Below are 12,522 nucleotides of genomic sequence, written 5' to 3' on the forward strand. Positions count from 1 at the left end.
ACAAATAGCAATTAGATAGAAAGCATACAGCCACTAATGTTACTTCTGTACCCTGAAAACAACCAAAGTTTGAAACAAAAGAGGAAGAGACTAGAAATCTAATCCTGTGTTGTATAATGAACTCCGGCTATGTGGATGTACCAGATGTCATTCAACTTTACAGCACAGACTGCTACCCCAGAAGCGGAGGAATACAGCAAATGTCACAAAATGTTTTTCAAAACCATTCTCTTCACACCAATATTTGAAAATTCTCTGCTGATAATTTCTCTTACAATTTATTCCCAAATATTGCAAGAAAGTGAGTTCTGTGAAGAAAATAAAAGAAGGTGCTGCATGAATAAATGACTGATTGAATCTTAGATCTACATAAAAAATACCTAGACCCTCAGATAACAAGGCATACTCCAGGGGAGTTCTCATTCAAGAAGTTTATCAAAATTTAGTGTATGTAAGATCAGAGCTTATCTCCTACCCCTCCGCTTAACCTTAAACTTTGATATGAACTAAGACATCTGAGTTGTCATCTTACATGTAACATTGCTTTCCTAGCGCCTGCTGATTCCAAAGATTCACTCTGATTCATCAAATTATGATATGGGTGGATGGTTTGCAGCATTTTTTTTAGGCTATTGACTGTCTTTCACCTTTCTGAAAATCGGTAAGCCTACTACTTGCCTAATGAAAAAAAACATTAATTCATTAGATATGTAGGCAAATATCTGAAAAATTATCCCAGCACTTTCCACCCTATACTGACAAAAAAGATCAAACAAAATGAATGCATCTCCTATGTAAACCTTTATCGTAATGTGATGTTAAGCAACTTATCATATGGCCTATGTAGTTTCTTTTTATTTATATGAAATTAATTATTTCTAAAGGTGTTCTCTCCTTGGAGCTGCCATACAATTACACTAGTATTTATACTGTGTGGCAAATGTTTATTTTTTAATGGCAAATCACTCACAGTCTCAGAACAAAGCTATATCATGGTCACTGCACTTACAAGATACTGCACTATGGTTTTTCGACATGTTACATTAATCATGGAATCTGGCTGCTGTATCAAGAAATGATATTTAAAGTCTTGATAACTAAGATGTTAACAACCTTTGCCACTGTGCACATTTTTATTTAAACGGTGCTCCTACCTAATCACTCTACCAATTCAGAGAAATCTTGTTGTTTTCCACCAATGTTTTCCACTTGAAAACCAATAATAACCCTCAATTCTGCATCTCTTGCCTTTTGAATAAGCTTTAAAAAGCATTGAGATGTGTTGAGATCATCATCATCATCATCATCATCATAATCCCCAAACAGTAATTCTAAGAAATGTGGCATTTACCTATTTTACTCATAGGAAAACTGTGTTACCTTTAAAAATATATTCCTCAATATCTTAAGCACCTAGGGCTGGAATGGGGATGTTTTATTCTCCAGGACCTACTTTAACTATATGATAATCCTTCTGCAACTTGTCTCTTCTCAACACACCACATTTACATCATCTTATTCCCATGTCTCTGACAGCAGATTAAAGCCTATCAAGTTTACCAGCTAAGAAATCAGTATTTTTCTTGTTTATGATTATAATGTATACCAATAATTATAATAATCGCTACTTAACAACAAACAGAGAGTGAATTACACAGAACTAACACTGTAGACTACTGTGCTTCCCACCTTCTTACCACTGTGCTGTCATGAAATAGCTGTCAGGTACGGGTATTCCTGCAGCTAATCTTTGGAGCCCTTCTCATTTCCCAGACACTTTTGACATAAAGAAACCGCACATGCCTCTGACCACCACTTCTCATCCTAAACTTTGCAGTCTGACTTCACTGTATCATTTTTTTCTTCTCAATTCTCAAATTTGCTCTTCGAAAACACTGACTTGAATTCTACCATGATGTAGGTTAACAATCATAACCATTTGAGCCTGTATCATTGTCTCCAGCGAGCCCTGTAACTCCCATGTAGTTTACCAAAAGAGTCTCAGCAGTATTAACTTTCACTGTTTTTTTAATATTGCTCATTGCTAGTGAAAATTATTCATTACTATAGCTGTTCGTAGCAGTTATCTTCTTTCTGGTGAATGTAAGTCTGCTAAATGTACACAACTCCAACAGCCTCTTTACAGCAATATTACAGAGACCTCTATAATCTGTATCAGTATTCTGAAACAGATCGTTAGAGCTATCCCAACAAAAACTCCACTTCAAAACGATGTTAGCACAAACTCATGTTCTGTTAGCCACACGAGCAGTTTTTACCCTAATTGCCTACCACGTTCCTAACGTCTTCTCTCAGCATGGAAGTTCTGTTTACTTGTACTTCCATTAATCCTATGCTTGATAGACGATAACTACTTTCGGTTTTCTGAATTTTCTCAAGCCACAGGACCGCTGATTCCTATTAAATGAACGGCTACAGAAAACACAGCATATCACAGCCATTTCTGAAATCGTATTACACCAGAAACACGCATTTTTAAAATCATGTTGAGGACAGGTGAGGTTACGGGGACTTTACAGTTTCTTTGGTCACTAAACTTAGTTATTTAAGGAAATTAAATATTCCCGTTATCGGGATGAAGTTATTTTGAAGCTTCAGAATAAAAAAATACAAGCAAGTCTGGTGCATATTCAGATACTGAGTTAACTTCTGCTGCTTTGCCTACTAGTGTTTTGGCAAATTCTAAATTTCTAATCTGTAAATCATTTAAACAAAACTGAGTTGTTTTGTAGTAGTACCATCATGTCTCTACCAAGTAGCTTTACCAGAATAGTTTCACCTAATACTTTTCCTGCCTCATAGCAGATGATTGTTTAATTTGATCATTGTAGCATTCCTTAAACTGAATTCTACCTGCACTTTTTTACAGGATTTCTGAGAAATTTATTTTGTGTTGTGGAACAAAGTGGCAAAGAAGTGTGCTTGCTTCTGAAGTCACAGAATGAACAGAATAAATATGAGATCATTCGCTTTCTTAAAATGTCACTGTATATACATACTATGCCATTTCTGCACCACACACTTTCAGGGAAACTCAAATAATCTACTTTTTTTAAGGACAGCGGTATTACCTCAGGTGCCTCTGTTCCTAAATTTGGTAACAGAATTAGTAATGAACATCAACGTTTAAACATTAACAGTGGTCTTAACACTATTAACCACCCAAAGAAGCAGGAAATGTGACGCTGCTAGCATTCAAATCTGAAAATGTTGGGTACATAATAGATTTTCTGGGGTGTTCTGGTTTCGGCTGGGATAGAGTTAGTTTTCTTTCTAGTAGCTGGCATAGTGTTATGTTTTGGGTTCAGTATGAGAAGAATGGTGATAACACACTGATGTTTTCAGTTGTTGCCAAGTAGTGTTTAGACTAAGTCAAGGATTTTTCAGCTTCTCAAGCCCAGCCAGCAAGAAGGCTGGAGGAGCACAAGAAGTTGGGAGGGGACACAGCCAGGACAGCTGACCCAAACTGGCCAAAGGGATATTCCATACCATGTGATGTCATGCCCAGTATATAAGCTGGGGGGAGTTGGCCTGGGGGGATCGCTGCTCAGGAACTAACTGGGCATCAGTTGGTGAGTGGTGAGCAACTGCATTGTGCATCACTTGCTTTGTATATTCTAATCCTATTATTATTATTATTATTATTGTCATTTTATTATTGTTGTTGTTATCATTATTAGTTTCTTCCTTTCTGTTCTACTAAACTGTTCTTATCTCAACCCATGAGTTTTACCTTCTTCTCCCCCCCCCCCCCCGATTCTCTCCCCCACCCCACTGGGTGGGGGGGAGTGAGTGAGTGGCTGTGTGGTGCTTAGTTACTGGCTGGGGTTAAACAATGACATGGGGATAGATATACTGTGGATGAAATAAAAGCCTTACGGCATGTGTTAGCTTTGAATGTTACACAGGTCCATGTCTTCCCTACTAATTCCTCTCTTCTTTAAGGTTCTGCGCAGTTTGCACTGTTGGTATTTGTAGTTCTATTTTGATATACAGTCATCTATATATTGATATATACTAACCTGCTCCTCCCTCAGAATGAAGCTACTCTTTCAACATTACCTGTCAACAGTCGTGACAGGAGACAGCCCATCATCCTGGGGACCGATTCCCCTCTCACCTGCATTAGTTGCACCTAGCAAAAATTCCACTCAAATTTAAAATAAGGTTCAGGCCAACTGCACAGAGCGCGTGTTTCCAAGGGCCCATCTGGATCTCACCTTTACCAGTGCAGCTACCTGTTCTTAGTACCAGTGCAACTACCCTGACACACACAGGACGCAGGATCAGAATCCAGCAAGCAGAACCTACATTCCTAGAAATCATTCCCCAATTCAACCCACAAGATCCCTCCACTCTAAAGAATTTTGGAGTTAATTTATAAACAAGAAATACATATGCGCAGGCCATTTATATTCTGACAGCATACAAGCTACTAACACAATGCCTTTTTCCTCTCATCTTTAAACTGCTCAAAGACAGCCTCCTCACCCTAAAGATTTCCTTTACAGTTAATTGGTCACTAATCACCACAGATCTCCTCCTAAGCAAAGCATGAAACTTTTCAGTTGTCATGAATCAATGCTGCAGGCTAACAGCTGTCACAGCAGCTTTAAGGTTGGTTTATCAATGGTGATGCTAAAGAAAGTATAACATACTTTATGTAACTTTATACTTTATACTTTATAACATACATAAACGTAACAGGTAATTAATCTGGAGACCCTATCCAGGATCCAAGCCAGAGGCGAGAGTGAAATCTATCTCAAAGTTGAAAACTACTGCAAAGATTACCTCTGCAAGATACAACTTGATGAAATACATACCTATTTATACTGCTGTTACAGCTGATGATAATATTTTTACGATTAATAAAACCTGGCCAAGAAATAAGTATCTAAAAAAATATACTCCATACTTTTGTAAACCCTAAGAAAAGGTCATTCCTAGATCAGACAGATCACAGTATTTACCTTTTTTGTGCTACTGTCAGATGATGGGAAGGGAAGAGGAGAGACAAAAGACATCATCTGAACAGATGAGTCTCTCAACTTACACAGTAGAGAGGAAGGAGTGGAGTGGGAGAGCTCAGACTCAAGCGAATGACTCTCTGAGTTTGCATTTTTCGTGGACTTGCCCGCTGAATTGATGGAAAGAAACACAACATATGAACAAACAAAGATGAAGAGGTAGAGTGTGATCAGAGTCCTCAGCAGGCACCGGCAGCAGGAGCGGCCGCTGGGGCACGGCAAGGGTGGTGACCAGTGAGATGAAGAAGCAATGGAAGAGGAGGAGTGGTGGGTGGAACATAACCTCTCCATGTCACCCTCCTTTGTGAGAGCTGTATGAGGGTCAAGTAGATGTGAAGGAAGAAAAAGAGAAGGCCAAAAGAAAAATAACGATAATTTAATTACAAGCAACAAGAACTTATAAAATCTTTGAGCACACAAACAATGTTAATGATGTATTTTTGGGAGGCAGTGTGGGTGCCAAAGAACAGTTGTAAAGGTTGTAGCCATAAACGACTCTGTTCAGATGCCAGCGCAGATTTATCTGTCTATCCAGGACCAAGATATCCAGAGTTTTGAAAGAGCTTTTAAAAAAATGTTCTTAGAAATTTGAAGATTTTTCTTCAGGAAAGTATGTTCCAAATGGATTAGTTTAAATTGGTTTCTTTCTACTGTTAAATGAAGTAAAAACAACAGGTATAAAATGAAATAAATTAGCAAAATGGACGAAAATACATGCCTCCTGAACGGTGAATGTTTTGAAGCGATCTACAGATGTATTAAGTAGCACAGATTAGCCAGAATTTACCTAATCTACACTCAGCAATTTTTCCCATTGGGAATCATCATTCTTACTAGTGCTTTCATTAATTCATTTCCAGGGGCAAAAACATACCATGAGAAACCTAGGTTTCCTGACCACGATAAATTTAACAACTCAGCTTTATAAGTCTGTGTGCATTCCTGGCAAAAATAACGATGGTATTCTACAGCATTACTGAAAAAAACCTATCAATCTCATACCAAAGCGATCCTGCCAAAGAGTTCCAGCCTCATTACTACAGGAAGGAGAAATCCCACAAGCAATCCCAGAAGAAGGTACTGCCTACGGTCCAGTTTTCAGTACGTTGTTTCCGTCCACTCCTGTCCTTATATTTAGGAGTGATCACCATCATGCAGATAAGCCCACGAGCAATGGTTAATGTCAGGAATTTATGTTAGCAAGGAACCTGAACTGCAGCTTCAAGTAATTTCAGACTCAAATTCTAGAATTGGCTTATTCCTTGAATTATTAAAGCTCACTGTTGTTTGTCAAGCACTTTTTCTAGTAAAAGAAGTATGTTCCAGTCCTAAAAGATGTACATGCATAAGCGAGGCAGTTACAGACACTGAGATTTTCAATAAATAACAAATTAACAGTAAGTCTGATTTTACTGTCCTCAAGTTAAAGTACCTGCCTTCAGAAGTGAAAATAGGGTGAGATCCTGACATGAGAGGAGAATACTGTATGCATTCCTTGATAGATATGAGGTAAGAATATGTTCCTAAAGGCACGTTTGTGATAGCTGATTTAAGACTTTTTTTAAATGCTACCTTTCCTTAATGAATCGTAACATTTGTAATACTTTGTACAGACACGCACATGCACATACACTCCCACAGGGCACACCAAAACACAACTGTGCTGGAGATACTATATCCCACACAGACTCACATGATTCATACAACTTTAACACAGCCTTAAAGAGTCAAATCAATAAAAAGTAAGAAACCACTTGGTGCAGAGCTGAATATTTTAAATACGTGTGGGCTAGTAGTCTGTACAAAGGAAGGAACCTTGTACCTGTTTGTGCAAACTATGCATGGTGTTAGAATAACAAGCGGAGGAATAAAATGCATAGATTGCACATCTTTGCAAAGAAGAGTCTTTCTCTGTGGGGTGTGGGTCATACTGCAATACTATAAAACATGTTCTAATACTACATTTCAGTTACAGAGTGGCATCCTCATTTCCCTTCTCCTTCACAGGAAGGAGAGAGCCTCTTCCCATGTTGTAGCCCATACTGCGAAGAAAAGCAAAAAGATTTTTAAGGTCCTTTATCACCTAAGGTGGGAAACATTCCTTCTAGATCTCAAATTTGATGACAAACACCATCATGAGCATACACATAAGGAACCAGACAGTCAGTAATCTGAGAGAATTCTCTCTGCTTCCTCCAAAATGCATTCGTCCCTATCAGTATCTTATCTCCAGCTGCAGCCAGTTCCTGACAAGAGAACAGCTTTCTCACTGTTGTCGTAGAAAATCTACATCCAGAAGTCAAGTTTGGTGCAGGGGGAAAGTATCTTTCCTAAGTGCCTTGCTAAAGCATGAAGCTTGAGCTTATAATAGCTGTCAGGGTGGCAGGACTGCTATTCCCTGAATCATTCTAGAAATTAGACCCTAGGGGTGCTGTTAGCTTTAATTTATAATAAAACAATCTGAAAAGCAGCCTCTGGTGGAAAGACTGGAAGTGTGAGAGGAATACTAAAAAGTGAGAAACAAGCAAGCTTGCAAGCATTAATAACAGGGAGATTATAGTTGTTTTTTAAATAAACAGAAAATGAAATCACAATACACTGGAATAAAATGTGCACCTGGTGTCTGGTGAACAGGGTAGCGGTACTGCCGGTTGTTAGGCCATGGACCTGATGCTGAAACAGCTGCATCAGTGTATGAGCTTATCGTGATCATTCCAGAATGTCAGCAGTTCAAACTGTCATTCTCGGTGGGGAGAAAGCATCCCACCTTTGCACCAAAGCAGGTGAAGAGCAATACAACACTACTCTGCCTCCTCTTATGGAAGCACAGTTAACATCTTTCAGCTAGCTCCTCCTTCTGCAGCCTCCCGAAAATACACAACGCAACGCTCTCTCTGGAGTACAGCCTCAGCTCATCTTACTGGCTCATCCAATTTATGCCCTTTGTATCGCTATTGTGTATCAACAGGTCAGGAAACAGAAAACTTCATTTGCCAAACATTTTACATCTGTCACTAAGCTACAGCAAAGAGAAGGACACAGCTACCATCTTGTCTCTCAGACGTGTGATTACTGCAAGATCCTCTTTTCTGTTTGGGGAATAAAGTGCATCGTCCCATCCAATCTGCTCTGAACTGTGATACTACAGAATCATATAAAAGAATTAGGCAAAAAATTTTCATTGTTGTTTTTCTGATAATCGTATTCCTGAGATACAATTCTCTGCGCTAAGCTTCAGACAGAATTTTATCAAAATCCTACTGTTATAACATCAGGTTAAATCATCACGCAGAGGCCCTATAATTAAATTATTCATTTCATGAGGTTAGTTGCTAAACTACACATAATGGTTTGAAGGAAGAAACACGAAGTGTTATGAAAAAAGATAAATTACACTGTATTTTCCTCTGCATCAGCTGCAGATACCTGTAATTGTTCTCCAAGCCATTACTTTGCATTAACTCAAACCACTATCACTAGGTTGTTATTGGAAGTGAGCGGGTACTGGCTGTTAACGCACCCAAGACCTTGTTCAAGAAGAGGTTAAATGATTCACTGAAACTCTGAGAACAAAGTGCTGACATCAGTGACTTAATTGGCGCTAACTGCACCTCATACAGTACTGTAAGTCACAATTTACAGCTGCGCTGCTACTAGCAGACAGAAAATCTTCTCTCCACCGAGGGAAACACCAACTATGCAAAAGTAGAGAAAATTACCGCAGCACAGCAGACTGGAGATACTAGCCCGTATACCAGCTGAGCTCCTCAGCCTTTCCAAAAGCAGTGCGAAGAGCAGCAGCAGAAACGAGACGCTAGGCTCTGTCACAGGCTTGCTCTGCTTTCCTGTGCAAGCCTGAGTTAAGCTGCCATGACTTAAATGCCCGATGAATCTCATATGGAGCATAATATAAAATCTGCATTTTCAACACCACGCTCCTTGGACAGCCACTACCAGCAGACTGTGCTTTCATGTTTACGCTATCAGTTCACTACCCTGGCAATACTGGTATTTTCATCAAACATGCACAGCACCTGTTCTACCAGTCAGAAACTAAGCACTAGATATTTTTGATACAATTCTAACTACTTTATGTTTGAACCTCTTTAAATTCTACAATGTTCCCATGCTCTTCAGAGGCCAGCAAAGCTCTTTAGCAGATTTACTTTGTATTTTAGGGCACAACTTTGCTAATACATGCTTTTAACAGCGACTTAGGCATTATACTACTTCCAACATAAAGCAAAGCCCATATTACAATGGTTTCTCCACATTTTATCTCTGGCTTGCGTTTCACCTGTACGTGTAACGTTGTCCTTCGAGGCTGAAAAATAATCTTTTCTGTGAACCGGAGATACACAAACCTAATTTGTTTTTTTTTAAAAACCCCTTTGTTTTAAAACACGATGTTATTAAAGTAAGGATGAGTAAGTGTAATATTTAAAGGGGAAAAAATGGAAACAAAACCAGTATCTGTGAAGTTACAGAACTAACTTTATAAAAAAATTATTGATTCTAGTTTTTTTTAAAGAATAAAAGAAGACTGAAATAAGTGTATGGACAGAACAAAAGAGAAACATGAAAAAACACTGGCATCTGAACAGAATAAAAATTAAAACAGTGACATCAAACAGCAAACCCAAAACACAAATGCATGCTAAAGTACATAAACTAAGTAAGAGTTACAAAGCACTGAGTTACAAATTTTTAATCTACTACTATTATTACTGGAACTAGTATCTTAATTAATAAGCAGTAATTTTATATTCTTCATTCCAAAACATCATGGCAAATGGTGTTTTGGGAAATGAAAAATCAAAGGTAAGTCTGAAACATCTCAAAAGTAATGCAGAAGAGGATAATATTTTTTTAAACACGGAAAAATGGTATTCTCTCTTAAGATTCATTAGGAGTTTCTGTGTTTAATGACCTAATGAAACACATTCATGTAACTCATGTTATTGCTTCTCCAAACATTTCAAGCTCAAAATCATACCTTTCACATCCTCATCTTCAATGGTTGTATTGGAACTCTCTGTTGACTCCTGTTGAGAAGTAAATATATGCAGAATGTATAAAACAAGCCAAGCCGTATTTGCGTGCCTTTGAAAATTACAGTTAGTTACAGGTATCATGCAAACGCTTGAAGCAGGGTGGGATGTAATTCACAAACAAATGGTCACACACTGATTAAGACGTTTCCACCTGAAACTGACGTCAAACATTGCCATTCTCTACAGTAGGGAACATAAATACATTTCCTGCTGTCTAATGCTTTTACTTCACAGGAATGTAATGGAAACTTTTTTCTTTAACATCCAACTGTACAAAGTCCATCTGAAACGTTATATGAATTACCTCAGCCAAGTAGGAGAGCTTGCCATTTTAAGCTTAGTGATTAAATCAACTGTGCAAAATAAGTCATTCCACTCCTACTTTTAAATATGCAGACTTCTGCATGCTACAATTTACAACTGTTTTTCTGCTCATATGACTGATGCAATGTATATTAAAACAAAGTATCCCGGTGATTTTAAGGATATTGGATCAGATTGTGTCATTTTTATACTGTTTTTGTGATCAAAAATTTTTTTTAAGGAGATGGGGAATTGATAAATATACAATAATGACTTTGACAAACTAAGGTATCTTTGTAGTAGTATTCTTCGAACAACCAGTCATGTAGAGGAATGACTCATCTATCAGACAGTTTATACTTCAGCCACCACACTGTTAAAAAGGCAAGGACACTGTATCTCAGTCTCTCACGAATTACCAGAAACATGAAATATTATGGGCAAATTCAACAGGGCACCGTCAAATCGAATAGGTACACAGTTTTAGAAAGCTGGAAAGTTTTTAAACTTGATTTTTTTTTGATCTGTATACTTTCTTGAAAAGTAGAATCAACATATATATACTTATTGTTTTTTTAATTCACAACTCAATAGTAAAAAGGATTAACTGGTGTATTTTTATCTGAGAGATAGAAGATAGGACTGGTATTGTATTCAACTCTTAAAAAGATTTTAAAATTAAATCATAAAAGGTAGATTTGACAGTGCCCTTTATTTACCCTGTCCTCACAAGGCTGAGACAAAGGAATGTTCAAAATGGTTAATGCATTACTCAGAACTTAAAAAGACAAAACGTATGTGCATCCATAAATAAAACCACATGAATTAATTCACACACACACAAAACTGAACAAGTCACCATGCTTTTCCTGAGCTGGCTGGTGTCAGATGTTTCACTCTACACAGATGTATCATGCTCTAATAACTTAAAATATTAGATAAAGTACTTATAAGTAAACAAAACCCCCACACAAATACAAGTTGTAAACACCATGCACAAGCTCACACGGCAGATGTAGCCTGTAATACTGAAGCATCCACTCCAGTTGCCATACTACAACGATCAGTCTTTCAGACAAATTTAGGAGTAACTCTCCACATTAAGCGGTTTGCTTGTTTGCTGTGACCTTTTGGGACATTGAGTATCTTAATTGCTAAGATTATATAATGAAGTCAAGTAGATGTAGTCATGCCAATATTTTATATCTGGGTTTTCTGGTCTTTAGTGGACTTCAGCGATAAAGATTAGACTAGTGTTCAAACACAGGCTGTTTGTTGCCTATGAGTTTAAACTCGGGGAGCTGAAAAAGTAGTAACATGAAAATAAAAGCTCTATGTTCGACAGAGGCAAGGTACATAAAGGAATGGGATATACGAGCACAATACACACCATCAGCACTTTCATGCTTGAGAAATGTCTGCATGCATTATTTTTTCACTCAGATTCAATCCTTCTCATATGAAATAACCACAAGTAGTTAAGACTAGATAAATGAAATGTCAATTCTTTAAGTCAACACTGTAAACAGTGAAATTTTTGTTGAAGAGTAAATTCTTTCCAGGAAACCTAGGAACATGTGTTATATGTAAATGATGATATTTCCTGGCCCTTTTCAAGTCCATGCATGAAAAAAACAAAACAAAACACATTTTAGGAATCAGCTGCCAAATGCAAACATCACAATACACAAGAAAAAGAAAAGCGCATGAAGAAAACATATAAAAATCAAGACCTCGTTGTTACTTGAAACATTAAAAAATTTTTTTGAAACTGCTCAGTGATGTTATGGAAAAAAAAAAACAAAGTCCTGTGCAAAAGACACGTCACAACGTGGTGTATAAGCATGCTGAGAAACAGCAGATGGAATAAACTTAAATGACGTCTTTATCTAAGGTGACAACTGCACATAAAACTCGTCAGTATAATCTCACCATGCTCTGAGAACAGAATTCTTTGGTTTTACTTAGACTGCAGCATTTTTGGCTGAAACGACAGACACACCACACTCCCCGAGCCTGGCTGCACAGGGTACTGAACTCTGCCAATTGCTTCAGAAGCTCAGCAATCAGCAGGACATGTGTAGCAGATGAACACACATGAAAACAGGCTCAAG

At 37.7% G+C, this 12,522-nt stretch overlaps 1 protein-coding gene across 32 annotated transcripts in view; it reads right to left on the reverse strand.

Annotated features, from left to right (window-relative positions):
* Window positions 1–12,522, reverse strand: part of CAMK2D (calcium/calmodulin dependent protein kinase II delta) — a 165,784-nt gene that overhangs the window by 16,304 nt on the left and 136,958 nt on the right. For 17 of the 32 annotated variants that reach the window (XM_052813745.1, XM_052813804.1, XM_052813691.1 and 14 more), the window contains one exon: window positions 10,048–10,096. In XM_052813745.1, coding sequence (XP_052669705.1) covers window positions 10,048–10,096 — 49 coding nt within the window. Of the gene's footprint in view, window positions 1–5,077; window positions 5,162–10,047; window positions 10,097–12,522 lie in introns of all 32 variants that reach the window. The other 15 variants (XM_052813784.1, XM_052813637.1, XM_052813630.1 and 12 more) reach the window with 1 other exon arrangement.

This window comes from Harpia harpyja, chromosome 2 (assembly GCF_026419915.1).
Source record: "Harpia harpyja isolate bHarHar1 chromosome 2, bHarHar1 primary haplotype, whole genome shotgun sequence".
NCBI classification, from domain to species: domain Eukaryota; kingdom Metazoa; phylum Chordata; class Aves; order Accipitriformes; family Accipitridae; genus Harpia; species Harpia harpyja.